This window comes from Pristiophorus japonicus, chromosome 2 (assembly GCF_044704955.1).
Source record: "Pristiophorus japonicus isolate sPriJap1 chromosome 2, sPriJap1.hap1, whole genome shotgun sequence".
Lineage (NCBI taxonomy): Eukaryota > Metazoa > Chordata > Chondrichthyes > Pristiophoridae > Pristiophorus > Pristiophorus japonicus.
In genome coordinates this window covers 90,750,557-90,767,065 of record NC_091978.1, presented here as the reverse complement: position 1 = coordinate 90,767,065, position 16,509 = coordinate 90,750,557, and the positions used below count along the sequence as shown (strand labels likewise).

The following is a 16,509-nucleotide window of genomic DNA, read 5'->3' as shown; positions in this document are numbered from 1 at the left end:
TTGATTGCTGTGTTTTGACCATGAGAATTGCCATGCAGTTCCAATACAAATACACTAAGTGGCAGTGCATAAATGTACAAGCAGTTCTCATTGGATCACAGTATGTGGACCAAAGGGAGAATAGATTGCGAGAGTAAACTAGCAAGCAATATAAAAACAAACAGTAGGAGCTTCTACAAGTATATAAACAGGAAGAGAGTAGCTAAAGTAAATGTTGGTACCTGAGAGGATAAGACTGAGGAATTAATAATTATCGAATCATAGACATTTACAGCACAGAAGGAGGCCATTTCGGCCCATCATATCCGTGCCAGCCGACCAAGAGCTATCCAGTCTAATCCCACTTTCCAACTCTTGGTCCAAAGCCCTGGAGGGGCTGCAAGAAAAACAAGGAAATGGCAGAGATTTTGAACAAATATTTTGTATCTGTCTTCATGGTAGAAGATACTAAAAGCATCCCAATAATAGTAGAAAATCAGGGGGCAAAAGGGAGGGAGAAAATTAAAGCCATCATTATCATTGATGAAAAAGTACTAGGCAAACTAATGGAACTAAAGGCTGACCAGTCCCCTGGACCTGATGGCCTACATCCCAGGGTCTGAAAAGAAGTGGCTGCAGAGATAGTGGATGCATTGGTTATAATCTTCCAAATTTCCCTAGATTCTGGAAAGGTCTCAGTGGATTGGAAAACCGCAAATTTGACGCCCCTATTTAAGAAAGGAGGGAGACAGAAAGCAGGAAACTATAGGCCAGTTAGCCTAACATCTGTCGTTGGGAAAATGCTGGAATCCATTATTAAGCAAGTAATAGCAGGACATTTAAAAAATCATAATACAATCAAGCAGAGTCAACATGATTTTATGAACGGAAAATCGTGTTTGACAAATTTATTAGAGATCTTTGAGGATGCAACAAACAGGGTGGATAAAGAGGAACCAGTAGATGTGGATTTCCAAAAGTAATTCGATAAGGTGTCACATAAAAGCTTACTACACAAAATAAGAGCTCATGGTGTTGGGGGTAATATATTAGTATGGATAGAGGATTGGTTAACTAACAGAAAACAGAGAGTTGCATAAATAGGTCATTTTTGGTTGGGAAACTGTAACTAGTGGGAAACCACAGGGATCAGTGCTGGTGCCTCAACTATTTACAATCTATATTAAGGACTTGGATGAAGGGACCGAGTGTATTGTAGCCAAATTTGCTGACAAGACAAAGATAGGTGGGAAAGCAAGTTGTAAGGAGGACACAAAGAATCTGCAAAGGGATATAGATAGGTTAAGTAAGTGGGCAAAAATTTGGCAGAATGAGTATAATGTGGGAAAATGTGAGGTTATCCACTTTGGTAGGAAGAATATAAAAGCAAAATATTACTTAAATGGAGAGAAACTACAGAATGCTGCGTACAGAACTAGAGGGAATAATCTTAGAATAAGGGACCGCCCATTTAAAACTGAGATGAGGAGAAATTTCTTCTCTCAGAGGGTTGTAAATCTGTGGAATTCGCTGCCTCAGAGAGCTGTGTAGAAGCTGAGACATTGAATAAATTTAAGACAGAAATAGACAGTTTCTTAAACGATAAGGGGATAAGAGTTATGGGGAGCAGGCAGGGAAGTGGACCTGAGTCCATGATCGGATCAGTCATGATCGTATTAAATGGCGGAGCAAGCTTGAGGGGCCAAATGGCCTACTCCAGCACCTATTTCTTATGTTATATACAGAGGGATCTGGGTGTTGTCTTACATAAAATACAAAAGGTTAGCATGCAGGTATAGCAAGTAAGTAGGAAGGCAAATGAAATGTTGGCCTTTATTGCAAGGGGGATGGGGTATAAAAGTAAGGAAATCTTGCTACAACTGTACATGGCGTTGGTGAGACCACACCTAGAGTACTACGTACAGTTTTGGTCTCTTTTTATTTAAGTAGCTATATACTTGTATTGGAGGCAGCTCAGAGAAGGTTCTCTAGGTTGATTCCTGGGATGAAGGGGTTTTCTTATGAGGAACGATTGAGCAGGTTGGGCCTGTACTCATTACAGTTTAGAAGAGTGAGAGGTGGTATTATTGAAACATATAAGATTGTGAGGGGACTTGACAGGGTAGATGCTGAGAGGATGTTTCCCCTTGTGGGGGAATCTAGAACTAGGGGGCATTGTTTCAGAATAAGGGATCCCCCATTTAAGACAGAGATGAGGAGGAATTTATTCTCTACCCCAAAGAGCTGTGGAGGCTGGGTCATTGAATATATTCAAGGCTGAGATAGACAGATTCTTGAACTATAGGTGAGTCAAGGGTTATGGGGACCAGACAGGAAAGTGGAGTTGAGGCCAAGATTAGATCAGCCATGATCGTATTAAATGGCAGAGCAGGCTCGAGGGGCCGTATGGTCTATTCCTGCTCCTATTTCTTATGTTCTTAAAAGGCAGTATTGTCTTGAGCTGAAGATTACTTGAGCAAAATAACACAAAAGTGGACCTTTTTCTTTACCAACATTACATAAGAACATAAGAATTAGAAACAGGAATAGGCCATCTAGCACCTCGAGCCTGCTCCGCCATTCAACAAGATCATGGCTGATCTGGCTGTGGACTCAGCTCCACTTACCCGCCCGCTCCCCATAACCCTTAATTCCCTTATTGGTTAAAAATCTATCTATCTGTGATTTGAATACATTCAATGAGCTAGCCTCAACTGCTTCCTTGGGCAAAGAATTCCACAGATTCACAACCCTCTGGGAGAAGAAATTCCTTCTCAACTCGGTTTTAAATTGGCTCCCCCGTATTTTGAGGCTGTGCCCCCTAGTTCTAGTCTCCCCGACCAGTGGAAACAACCTCTCTGCCTATATCTTGTCTATCCCTTTCATTATTTTCATCATTAGTGTTCACTTTTCTCTGGAACTAAACTCAGTGAGACCCAACTGTGAATTCAGTTTCTTGGAATTTGCACTCGCATTCCAATAAAGGCCCCGGGGTGCAACACTCAGTCTCTGTTCCCTTCTTCAAATCCAGCTGGCATTGTTGAGTGGCTTTCCACACAGGATCCTTGTTGCCTGCCCAAACCACGTGGATAATCTTTTTCCTCAGGACAATGAACACTTTCCCCTTCCCAAGAGCACCTGCTGCATTCCACTTATTAATCTGAACCCTAACCTTGATGCATAGCTATTGACCCTGGGCCAGCAAAACACACCAGGACCTCGAAAATCTGATCAACACTGTTCCCATCCGTTGAAATTTCTTCTTTAAATGCACCTTCACCTGGAACCCCACCCTCAAATGTGTTATTTTAAACTTGCATAAACTTATTGGTAAGGCCACATTTAAAATACTGTGTGCAGTTCTGCATATACTATCTTCAGCAATAGATTGATCCATTGGAGCTATGACTTTGTGTTTCAACTGAGTAGCAGTTTATTTAACTTAAACTGTGGCTACACAACTCAATACGAATACAGTTCTGAGTGACGCAAGGGACCAAAGTAAGTACTTTCCTACTTAATAAATGTGCGAAGTAGATTCCATCAAATGTAATGAAGATTCTAGAAAAGGTAGCATTTGACTATGTGTTCAAGAACTGGAGTAAAGACTATAACGTGTATAGACATAGATTCTCAAGTAATTTGTAACGACTGTAGGGGTCATTTTCTGAATTCCTGCTACTCACAGGGAGCCTCAGCCATCCGCCACACATCAAGAAATAACGGTTGCGTTGCTCATGATTTTATGTTCATTAAATGAATGTATGGAAAACTATGGGCAGCATGTTGTAATTTTCCAATGCTCCCCACCAGTAGGGCAAACTCAAAACATTAGCTCTTGTGGCTCCAGGCCTGTTGTGACAGTGAGATATAATCTCTGCAGTAAAGTTGAATAATGTAGACTGATTTTAAATCAAAAATATGAAGATTTTTGCTTGCCAATTAGGAAGCAATTTCAGAGTTTTATCTTCAGAGTTTTAGCTGTGATTATTCACGTCTCTAAGACCACTTCAGTGCAAATTGTATATGGTCTATTGGAAGCAGTAAATTTCAAAAGGCTTTTCTTCTTCGATACATCCTATGCTTAGCCCTGCTTACTGAAGAAATGTCTTCAAAAAGACAAAATAAAGTTTACCTCCCTGATTCTAACAGAAAGTTAAATGTCACAGTAGTTTGACACAACTGAGAGTGATAATCCATCTAGATTAACGGTTGAAGAAATGTATAGTTTTCATCCAAAAGTATAATATTGAATAAATATGGATTTTTCAGTAAACTTTTAAAGACAGAGACAGCAGATCGTAACCAACCAAAAGTTCCAGCTGTAGGAATCATACATACAGAATTCATGTGTTTTGAACTTTTACTTTCCAGCCGCATGTAACCTGTGGAGATCAACTGGTACACAGCACCTTCCTGCAAAGTTTGGCCTCTCTGACAGTAGGTCTAAGTTTGGACCAGTTCCTTACCAGAACAGCAGATCCACCTCACCATAAAAGCAGTTTCCTGGAACCAGTTTCACCTGAATGGAGTTGGCTAGCAACGTTCTCTGCTACTATTAAGAGTGCTGAAGCTCTAGCAAAAGGAACCACCTTCCCAGAAACTTTTAGTGTTCCAGACCTCAGTCAGGTTTCAGAATCAGAATTCATCAAAGCACTGGTAGGATTTTAAAAATATATTTTTATATGTTTGCTCTAATAATTAATATTTGATTTCTCTCTCTCCAAAACAGGATTGTTGATGTTGGTTAGTTATATCTGTCAGTCCACCTTTAGGGCCCAAAATTGCCCAGGAGTTGCTCCATTTTTTTTTTGGAGCAACTTGAATTTTCTGGAGTATCTTAAAAAATCCCCATTTTGCACATTCAATTTGCGCCAGTGTAAGTGAGTTAGTTAGGATTTTTTTAGTTTAGTTTAGTTTTTTTCAAAAGTGGGCGTTGCCAGCCACCTATGCCAGTTTTGGCCATTTAAGCCACTTTGGATAGCTAATAGTTGCTCCAAACTAACTTAGGCCAGCGTATGTGGCCACTTGTGGCTGCACAGAAAACCCTTGCGGAGAGTTAAGAAATCAGCGCAGAGATAGGGGCGGGAAAGGAACCGGAGAGAACCTGACAAAGCACAACATTCAAGAAGCATAAAAACCATCAAGAAGAAATAAAAAATAAAACTTAAGCCCTACCTTCCTATCTCGGGCCCGGGAAGTCAGCAGGCCAGCCGGTGCAAGAGGCAACTCGGCCGGGGATAAGTGCGGGCGGGATGACCGTGCAGGAGAGCACAGGGAACTGGCCACAGGATCGCAGAACACACATGCAGGCTGGCTGGCTGGGCTGGGCCCCCAGAAGGTACAGGCTGCTGGCTGCAGGAATCAATTGACAGCAGGCCGGCCGACCAGTGCGGGAGGTCACTTGGCCGGGGATAGGTGCAGATGGGATGACCGGGCGAGAGAGCACAGGGAACTGGCCGATTGCCAATGTTATTCGTTACTGCGCATGCGCGAACGCTCCAATGTGAATGCGCAGCGCTGCCGGCACTCTTTCACGCTCAGGGCCCTAGCACCGCCCCCCCCCCCAATGGAATTGCCACACCGCGCCAAGCCCCGGGAGAGTCAACAGAGCGGCCAGAATTTGGGAACATCTTTTTGGCGCCATTTTGAGCCTAGGAAGTCAGCGCATCTCACATGAGTGCGCCGAAAATCGGGTGGGCCAAATTTGGGCCCTTAAACACTGGCGAACAATTGCTACGGACCCAACTTAACCCAGCATCATCAAAATGAGTAACCTAGTTTGTGCCCATACATTTTTTATTGTATTCTCGGAATGTGGGTGTCGCTGCCAAGGCAAGCATTTATTACCCGTCCCTAGTTGTCCTGAAAAGGTGGTGGTGACCTGCCGCCTTCAGTTGCTGTAGTTGTTTGATGTAACCAAGTGGCTTGCGAGGCCAATATTTCACTTGTGTTTCTATGGCTCACCTTTCAAATGACATGACAATATATTTGTTCAGTTGTGTGAAGTGGCGAGGAATGTTTTATGCATCTGCAATGCTCAATCCAGAGTTTATTAAATATTTGGTCTGAGTGATTAAAGAAAAAAAAGGAAAAGAAATAACTTGTATAGCACCCTTCACATCTGCAGGATATCCCCAAAGTTCTTTACAGTCAATTAGTTACTTTTGAAGCTGTTGCTGTTGTTATGTAGGCATACACAAGTTTACACAGCAAGATCCCACAAACAGCAATGAGATACATGACCAGTTAATCTGTTTTTTGGTAATGTTTGTTGAAGGATAAATAATGGGCAGTGCACCAGCAGAATTCCCTGAGAACTCACTTGTTCCTTTTCAAATTGTGCCAAGGGATCTTTTATATTCACCTGATAGGGGAGATGAGGCCTTGGAAAAGCGGCACCTCTGACAATGTAGCACCTCAATAATACACTTATGGAAGCCTAGGTGATGTGCTCAAGTCCTGGAGTAGGGTGTGAACCCACATCTTTGTGACTCAGGCATACCACTGAACCAAAACATTTTTAATATTTTTATGAGCAGCTCACACAAATGAGAAGTATGAAAATAATAGATAGTTAATAACATAAGAAATAGGAGCAGGAGTAGGCCATAAGGCCCTTTGAGCCTGCTCGGCCATTCAATACAATCATGGCTGATCCGATCATAGACTCAGCTCCACTTCCCTGCCCGCTCTCCATAACCCCTTATTCCGTTATCGGTTAAGTAACTGTCTATCTCTGTCTTAAATTTATTCAATGACCCAGCTTCCACAGCTCTCTGAGGCAGCAAATTCCACAGATTTACAACCCTCTGAGAGAAGAAATTCCTCCTCATCTCAGGTGGCCCTTTATTCTAAGATTATGCCTCCTAGTTCTAGTCTCCCCTATCAGTGGAAACATGCTCTCTGCATCCACCTTGTCAAGCCCCCTCATAATCTTATACGTTTTAATAAGATCACCTCTCATTCTTCTGAATTCCAATGAATATAAGCCCAACCTACTCAATCTTTCTTCATAAGTCAACCCCCTCATCTCCAGAATCAACCTAGTGAACCTTCTCTGAACTGCCTCCAAAACAAGTATATCCTTTCGTAAATATGGAAATGAAAACTGCACGCAGTATTTCAGGTGTGGCCTCACCAAATACCCTGTATAACTGTAGCAAGACTTCCCTGCTTTTATACTCCATCCCCTTTGCAATAAAGGCCAAGATTCCATTGGCCTTCCTGATCACTTGCTGTACCTGCATGCTAACCTTTTGTGTTTCATGCACAAATACCCACAGGTCCTGCTGTACTGCAGCACTTGCAATTTTTCAACATTTAAAAAATAACTTGCTCTTGATTTTTTTCTGCCAAAGTGCATAACCTCACACTTTCTAACATTATACTCCATCTGCCAAATTTTTGCCCACTCACTTAGCCTGCCTATGTCCTTTTGCAGATTTTTGTGTCCTCCTTACTCGTTGCTTTTCCTCCCATCTTTGTATCGTCAGCAAACTTGGCTACATTAAAATGTCCTTTCTTCCAAGTCATTAATATAGATTGTAAATAGTTGGGGTCCCAGCACTGATCCCTGCAGCACCCCACTAGTTACTGGTTGCCAATCCAAGAATGAACCATTTATCCCGACTCTCTGTTTTCTGTTCGTTAGCCTATTCTCTATCCATCCCCCCCAACCCCGTGAACTTTTATCTTGTGCAGTAACCTTTTGTGAGGCACCCTGTCAAATGCCTGTGGAAATCCAAATACACCACATCCACTCGTTCCCCTTTTTCCACCATGTTTGTTACATCCTCAAAGAATTCCAGCAAATTTGTCAAACATGACTTCCCCTTCATAAATCCATGCTGACTCTGCCTGACCGAATTTTGCTTTTCCTGCTTATTTAATAATGGATAGATTCAAAAGGGATAGATTCAATCAAGGACTGCATTAATGATATAAGCCTGGATAGGGCACTATTTATGAACATTAATATCATTACACCTTTTTGCCAATTTATCTCCCTTCCTCTCAACTGAAATTTTTGACTGCTGGTCAAGTGAGATTCCATTGACACAATCTGATGCCTTATGTGAGCTTAAGCAGTAAGTGTTGGCAGGCTATTCAATTATGGTAAACATCATAGTTGAGCCTGATCCTGTCCTCATACATGCACTTTCCAGCAGCGATCAGAGAACAGTGATCAGGAATAGGAACTTGACTAACTGTAGCACCTCAAATGCCACCCAGCTGAGATAAGCTAACTCAGCACAACCTGGCAGCCGAACATGGAATTGGTAGTCCCTCTATAGCTTATTGTTTTTGCAAACTGAGCAATTGTTTTTTTTTTGTTGCTCTTGTGATTATACTCACACGGACATAGAATATAAATCATATAGAAACATAGAAACATAGAAAATAGGTGCAGGAGTAGGCCATTCGGCCCTTCTAGCCTGCACCGCCATTCAATGAGTTCATGGCTGAACATTCAACTTCAGTACCCCATTCCTGCTTTCTCGCCATACCCCTTGATCCCCCTAGTAGTAAGGACCTCATCTAACTCCTTTTTGAATATATTTAGTGAATTGGCCTCAACAACTTTCTGTGGTAGAGAATTCCACAGGTTCACCACTCTCTGGGTGAAGAAGTTCCTCCGCATCTCGGTCCTAAATGGCTTACCCCTTATCCTTAGACTGTGACCTCTGGTTCTGGACTTCCCCAACATTGGGAACATTCTTCCTGCATCTAACCTGTCTAACCCCGTCAGAATTTTAAATGTTTCTATGAGGTCCCCTCTCATTCTTCTGAACTCCAGTGAATACAAGCCCAGTTGATCCAGTCTTTCTTGATAGGTCAGTCCCGCCATCCCGGGAATCAGTCTGGTGAACCTTCGCTGCACTCCCTCAATAGCAAGAATGTCCTTCCTCAGGTTAGGAGACCAAAACTGTACACAATACTCCAGGTGTGGCCTCACCAAGGCCCTGTACAACTGTGCCCCTGTACTCAAATACCCTTGCTATGAAGGCCAACATGCCATTTGCTTTCTTAACCGCCTGCTGCACCTGCATGCCAACCTTCAATGACTGATGTACCATGACACCCAGGTCTCTTTGCACCTCCCCTTTTCCTAATCTGTCACCATTCAGATAATAGTCTGTCTCTCTGTTTTTACCACCAAAGTGGATAACCTCACATTTATCCACATTATACTTCATCTGCCATGCATTTGCCCACTCACCTAACCTATCCAAGTCGCTCTGCAGCCTCACAGCATCCTCCTCGCAGCTCACACTGCCACCCAACTTAGTGTCATCCGCAAATTTGGAGATACTACATTTAATCCCCTCATCTAAATCATTAATGTACAGTGTAAACAGCTGGGGCCCCAGTTATACTGCAGTTATACTACACTACAGGTCTGAACAAGCAGCTGTAGAATGCTAAACTGAAGTTGTGCTGTGACTCATAATATGCCTTTCAGTAGAACTCTTTATGTAGGCACAAGTGCAGGATTCCCTTGCCCAGCAACTATTTTTAACGTTAGGAAAGTGGAGGCTGCAGCATGTGCTACCTCATAATATTAAAAAAACTCCATACTAAATTTTTAAAGCAACCATAAGATTCAACAGTGCACTTTTTAAACCTGGTTTCACACCAGACTTGAGTTATGGATGTTTTTTTTTAATTTGTTCCTGGGATGTGGGTGTTGCTGATAAGGCCAGCATTTATTGCCCATTCCCAATTGCCCCTAAGAAGGTATTGTGAGTCGCCGCCTTATACTGCTGCAATCCGTGTGGTGAAGGTACAGTGTTGTTAGGGAGGGTGTTCCAGGATTTTGACCCAGCGACGATGAAGGAACGGTGATATATTTCCAAGTCAGCATAGTGTGTGACTTGGAGGGGAACTTGCAGGTGATGGTGTTCCCATCAGCCTGCTGGCCCTTGTCCTTCTAGATGATAGAGGTCGTGTGTTTGGAAGGTGCTGTCGAAGACGCCTCAGCGAATTGCTGCAGAGCATCTTGTAGATGATCCACGGTGCGCAGGTGGTGGAGGGAGTGAATGTTTAAAGTGGTGGATGGAGTGCCAATCAAAGGGCTGCTTTGTCCTGGATGGTGTCAAGCTTACTGAGTGTCGTTGGAGCTGTACTCATCCAGACAAGTAGAGAATATTGTCCACATTTTACTACATTAAATTCACAAGTTGTTGTGATACTCCACCCGATGACAGCAGTCAGATCATGATCTGATTCCCCAATTAGATAGCTACTTTATAATGATGTGCACCCAAAATGGCTTTATGTTGACACAAAGGTAACTGTGTGACTGCAGTTTCAGATACAAAAATGCTGTACATTTCATAAACATCATTATTTCTCAATCCGTTGCTCTCGTAACCCAGATTTAATCTAGTTAGTGTTGTTAAAAAACTGCATCCCGATACAGATAGTATAGAATAACCTTCTGGTCACAAAAATAGTTTATCCACACCCACAGTACAATGCTCACATATGCATGAAGCTTGCCCAACAGCTATGGAACTGCAGCATGAGTTGGTGTTTTCAGGAGAAGGAGGCAGAGAAATGGAGGTTAAATTAAGTAGACTGTAGATAGTCTATAGTTAATAAACTCATCTCGCCTTTCCATTTTCAGTAGAGACTTGTGAGGCACTAAAATAAAATGTTTAACCTGAGAGGTACAAAACTAAAATTGGTGTTGCCTGAACTGGAGAATTTTGGCTATGAAAAAAGATTAAAGATGCTTGGTCTGTTTTCATTGGAACAGAAAAGGCTGAGGGGAGACCTGATTATGGTGTATAAAATTATGAGGGGCCTGGATAGAGTGAATAGGAAGAACCAGTTTCTCTTGGCAGAGAGGTCAACAACCAGGGGGCATAGATTTAAAGTAATTGGGGGGAAGTTTAGAGGAGATATGAAGGGAAATTTCTTCACCCAGAGTGTAGTGGGGATCTGGAACTCTCTGCCTGAAAGGGTGGTAGAGGCAGAAATCCTCACCACATTTAAAAAATACTTAGATGTACACTTAAAGTGCAGTAACCTGCAGGGCTACGGACCAAGAGCTGGAAAGTGGGATTAGGCTGGATCGCTCTTGGTTGACCGGCGCGGACACGATGGGCCGAAATGGCCTCCTTCCATGATGTAAATTCCTATGATTCTTTGATGGTGTGGTCACACCAATACCTACCATTGTTAGAGAGATCTCCATTTATTTTTCAAATTATAATCAACAAATGTTTTCATTTAACAGGAGAACAATAAGTGGAGTTACTTAATGGATGAGCAACTTATGACCTGGGCTACATCTAGACCAGAGGTAAAACATTTGCAGGATCTTGCAAAAATGTTTTATGCCGTAATGTTCAGCAATTAAGATTGATTCCACATCTGTTGCTTGTCTGTTCCATAAATCGTCTTGCTACAATTGGGCTGGGCTGGGCTGGGATATCTTTCATTGATTTATGTACAGGTCTTGGTCAATGCTACTCTTACCAGCAGCAAAGAAATATGTGAGAGGTCCTTGGGTGTTAGCTGCTGATTTTCCCGACCTACACTCGGATTTCCCCAATGACACAAGGAACTGGGAAGATCATAAGCGTAAATTATCTGTTCTGTGACACTAATGTCACACAGCCTTGAATGTTGCTTTCTTAAATTTGTGCTCATCAGAGGATGGGGATGGGGATGGAACATTGTCTATTCTGAACCCAGTGTCATTATCACAGCCACAGATAGCCAGTTAGATGCTGTGCCCCAAAATACCCTTAACACCAGGCTCAAAGAGTAATCTTTACCATTTTAATTCCACTCTGGCTGTCTCAAGTGAGACTGCCAGTTTGGTGCTAAGTTATTTGCAATTTTATGCTGTTAGCTTATACCTATACAAAATTGGTTTGAGGCCCCCTAGTCTAATTCACATAGGACCCTTACAAAAAGGACTTCTATAAAGATTGTATTCAGCTCTATGTCCTCCAGTTAAAAGGATTGGTCTTTAAGCACATCATCATCATCATCATAGGCAGTCCCTCGAAACGAGGATGACTTGCTTCCATGCCAAAAAAAGATAAGTTCACAGGTGTTCCACTGAAGGACCTAATATTCCAGGTCCTGAACTACATCCTGAAGGGTGGAAGATGCCTATTTTTTTATGTGTGGTGGCCGTTGCACACCAGCCACCACATAGGCTTGACAGAGCTAGGTCTTGGTCCAGTGACAAGGATTACCCAAGACGACTGGAGACCAGCTCTGCTGCACGGACCTAGTGCGCACACATATGGCAGTGTGGGCTGGCCCGTGCTGCCACTGGGCCTCTGGCCCCGAGCTCACGCCTCTCCTGGGCCCCGAACACGTTCCTCCACAGTCTCTCGCCGCTCCTTCGCCCCGACCTCGCCGCTCCTGCTGTATTTGCCCACGCTCCAATCATCGACCTGGACCTTGCTGATGTCACTCTTCGCTGCCATCGCAACTCGGGCTGCTCCCTGGAGTAGCATGCCTCCACGCTGCTCCCAGGCAGCTGCTCGCCGCTCCTTTTATGGCCCCGGCCTGCCGCTAGTGTGTTCTCACGCAGGTCAGGGCCTCCACGCTGCATCACTTTAATCTCATCATCTACATCAAAGGCAGTCCCTCGGAATTGAGGAACACTTGATTCCACTCTTAGCGTGCGTTCTTAGGTGGCTGTGCAGTCCATACGAGAACCACAGTCTCTGTCAGGTGGGACAGACAGTGGTTGAAGGAAAGGGTGGGCGGGGAGTCTGGTTTGCCGCACGCTCCTTTCGCTGCCTGCGCTTGATTTCTGCATGCTTTCGCCGACAAGACTCGAGGAGCTCAGCGCCCTCCCAGATGTTCTTCCTCCACTTAGGGCGGTCTTTAGCCAGGGACTCCCAGGTGTTAGTAGGAATGTCGCACTTTATCAGGGATGCTTTGAGAGTGTCCTTGTAACGTTTCCGCTGCCCACCTTTGGCTCGTTTGTCACGGACGAGTTCCGAGTAGAGTGCTTGCTTTGGGAGTCTCGTGTCTGGCATGCGGACAATGTGGCCTGTCCAGCGGAGCTGATCAAGTGTGGTCAGTGCTTCATTGCTGGGGATGTTGGCCTGGACGAAGACACTAACGTTTGTGCGTGTGCCCTCCATGGGGATTTGTAGGATCTTGCAGAGATATCGTTGGTGGTATTTCTCCAGCGACTTGAGGTGTCTATTGCATCACTTTAATCTTATTGCATCACTGAGTCCCCTGTTTCTACCTTGCGAGGTTTTCTTTACATGTATGTAAAACAGTGTCTGTTTTTATTTAGGACTGGCAGCTTGGTGGCAAAAGTGATGTATTCCTGTGGGGAGGTGGACGTCATGGACAGCTGGCTGATGCTGGAAACAATGCTTTAGTACCAACACTTGCTCCATCTCTGACGCAAGCTCTGCAGGTGGAGTTATTTTCCTGAATTAGTCAGAAGCAACAAAAGAGCACTAAGTACAGTGCAACTTCAGTATCAAGCATAATGTTTTATGACTGCACCACATAGAAATAGAGATGTTCTAAATTACTGCTTGACTTTGCATGTAGAAGCTAGCTATGGGAAATCATTTTAACTGCAGTTGTTCTGATTTCTGGTGATAGTAAATCTTGTTTCAACTGGTAACGTTCCGTTTACTTCTATGTTGAATCGTAATTATTATGAGCATTTTAGTCAAAATCACAAATCTATTTGCACTAAGCTCAGAAAACTGTGAAAGATCTATGCACAGTTATGTGTGACAAAGTTTAAATATGTTTTTTTACTTGTCATTTATATAATTTTAGAATTTGACTCATGTCATTAGATCTGTCCTTTGTTTCCAACTAATGGAACTAATGTTCAAGCAAATTGCTTTCCTCTGTATTTAGCTTGGATACATCTCAATATTCCAGGCAAAATGTAGCTTTCAGTGTTTGCCCAATAACAGTACTTCCAAAATCTCTATTTATAGAGATGTATATGCCTTCAATTTAAAATAATAAAAATGCCATGATCGCCATTCACAGTTAAACCTTAGACAAATATTTACATTGAAAATGGTCAGGGGTTCTTGGAATACATCCAGGACTGTCTTCCTTGACCAGTATGTTTTATGTCCCTCCATGTTCTCGCCCCTCGTTCTCTCTACTTCCTCCAGCCCTAAAACCTTCTAAGATCTCCTCTAATTCTGGCTTCTCGTGCATCCCTGATTTTAATCGCTCCACTATTGGTAACTTGCCTTCAGCTGCCTAAGCCCTGAGCTCTGGAATTCCCTCCCTAAATCTCTCAGCCTCTTTACCCCTCCTTCTTTAAGATGTTCCATAAAACCTATCTCTTTGACCATCTGTCCATGTATCTCCTTATGTGCCTCGGTGTCAACTTTGTTTGATAACTCTCCTGTGAGAAGTGCCTTGGGATGTTTTACTACATTAAAGGCACTATATAAATGCAAGTTGTTGTCAGGCAAGGAAGGGAAAAAATGGCAGGTGAAACAATGGACCAATAGGGGGAGATATTTACTCAAAAGCATTTGACTATGATAAAGGTTAAATACATTCTCGGTACAATTAAAGGGGAGAGCGAAAGGCTAGGCTTTCAGGTTTAAATAGACATAGGGTAACTATAAAGATGATGGTAAAGAAGAAAATTACGAAAAAGATACAAAGTACAGAAGGGAAGCATAATATGGAATGAAATTAATGAGTACTTGGAGAAGCATGGGTTAATCAGATAGTTAGCATAGACGTATAAGGTCATGATATGCTTAACTAACTTATTTAATTTTTTTCAGGCAACCAAAAAGTAAGGAATGTGGTATTAAAGGAAAGTAACTGCATAGAGAAAGGTGGCTAGGGGACAGGGATAAATGGATGCCATTTGCAGGATTTGGGTAGTGGGATGCCGAAAGAATCTGCCGGAACTTTTTAGCATTTTCCATTTATGTTAATGATTTGGATTATATATGTGGAAAGAAAAAGATACTGACATTTACTGATGTCAAAGTATGAGGAAGACCACAAGATGACATAGGTTAACAGAGTCGACCCTAGAACAGTGAAAGGAAGTATACCCTAAGTGATAAGATACTGAACCGGGTGATGTACAGTGGAAAAACAGAGATCTCGGGTGCAAATACATAGATCTTATCGAAAGTATAGGGACAAATGCAATAAAAAAGCAAATTAGATTCTGAGACTTGTACATGGGACATTGAATATAAAAGCAAGGAAGTGATGTTGAACATAGCTTAGGCCACATTTGAAGTAGTTCATGCAGTTCTGCACACCTCATTATATAAAGGAAATTGGAGCCATGCAAGATTCACTAGAATGGTACCAAGAACGAGAGTTTATAGTTATGAAGAAAGACTTCAAAAAAGTTAGAGATTTTTTCACTGGAACAGAGGAAAGAAGGAACCGAGTGGCACTTTTCAAAATAATCCGAGCTATTGAGAGGGTAAATAGTGAATCAGTAATAAGGGAGGATAGACTGAAGAATTTTGCTAGATGATTAAAGGGGGAGGTTACAAATATATTCCACACAGGGGGTTATTAGAACATGTATGCTTTACCTCAGTTGGGTATAGAAACAGTGACTATAACATTATTTAAAATTGAATTAAATAAGCATTTGAAACAGAAGAATGTGAAAGGACCTGAGGAAAGGGCAAGGAAATAGGATTAGAGTTGGTCGTTGCAGGTGAAAAACAAACACCCTCTGAATGAAATCACTGCCTCTGCTCCACTTTCTATGATTCTGCATTCTTGCAATTATGTATGTATTTGTGGTAGAATACAAAATACTTTGTAATTTTCCATAATATATAAATTGTCACCACTTTCCAATCATGCTTATGACCTATCATATATTCAGCCTTGTATGTAAAACTAGTTACATGTATGTTTTTTGCCTTTCCTCATTTATTGAATCAATAGAATGGATCTGTTTTTCTTATTATTACTAACAAGTCACTTTATAGAGAGCATTAAGCGAGTGGCTAGGAGAGGTGACTGAAAGTTGGGTTTTCAGAAGATTTTTAAAGGAGGACAGAGCAATAGAGGTGCAGAGGGCAGCAGGAAGGGAATTCCAGAGAGTAGGTTCAAGGCAATTGAAAGCTGTCCCACAGATGGTAGGGTGATGCACAGGAGGACGGAGACCAGACCGAAGGGTGCAGAATGGATGCAAGGTTGCAGAGGTAGGATGCAGCGAGACTGTGGAATGATTTGTAAACAAGGACAGTGATTTTAAATTGGATGTATTGGGGAACAGGGGCCAAGGTAGGTTGGTGAGGACAAGGATGACGGGTGAGCAAGACTTCATGCAGGACAGGAGATGGGCAGCTACATTTGGACAAGCTGAAGTTTATATGTAATGGAAGACAATTGAGGAGAGCATTGAATAATCAAGTCTGGAGAGGAGAAAAGCATGAATAATAGCCTCGGCAATGTATTTGTGTAGGGGTAGAGGCAGGCAGAAGTAAGTAGTTTGGGAAATGGGAAGGATGTGGGGTATGAAGCTCGGATCTGAAACAAACATGGGAACCA

General features: G+C 42.5%; 1 protein-coding gene across 1 annotated transcript in view; it reads left to right on the top strand.

Moving 5' to 3' along the window:
* Positions 1-16,509, top strand: part of LOC139228820 (probable E3 ubiquitin-protein ligase HERC1) — a 426,955-nt gene that overhangs the window by 310,863 nt on the left and 99,583 nt on the right. Inside the window, exons 54-56 of the mRNA XM_070860235.1 lie at positions 4,354-4,638; positions 11,228-11,293; positions 13,268-13,393. Of these exons, the coding sequence (XP_070716336.1) occupies positions 4,354-4,638; positions 11,228-11,293; positions 13,268-13,393 (477 nt within the window). The remainder of the gene's footprint in view (positions 1-4,353; positions 4,639-11,227; positions 11,294-13,267; positions 13,394-16,509) is intronic.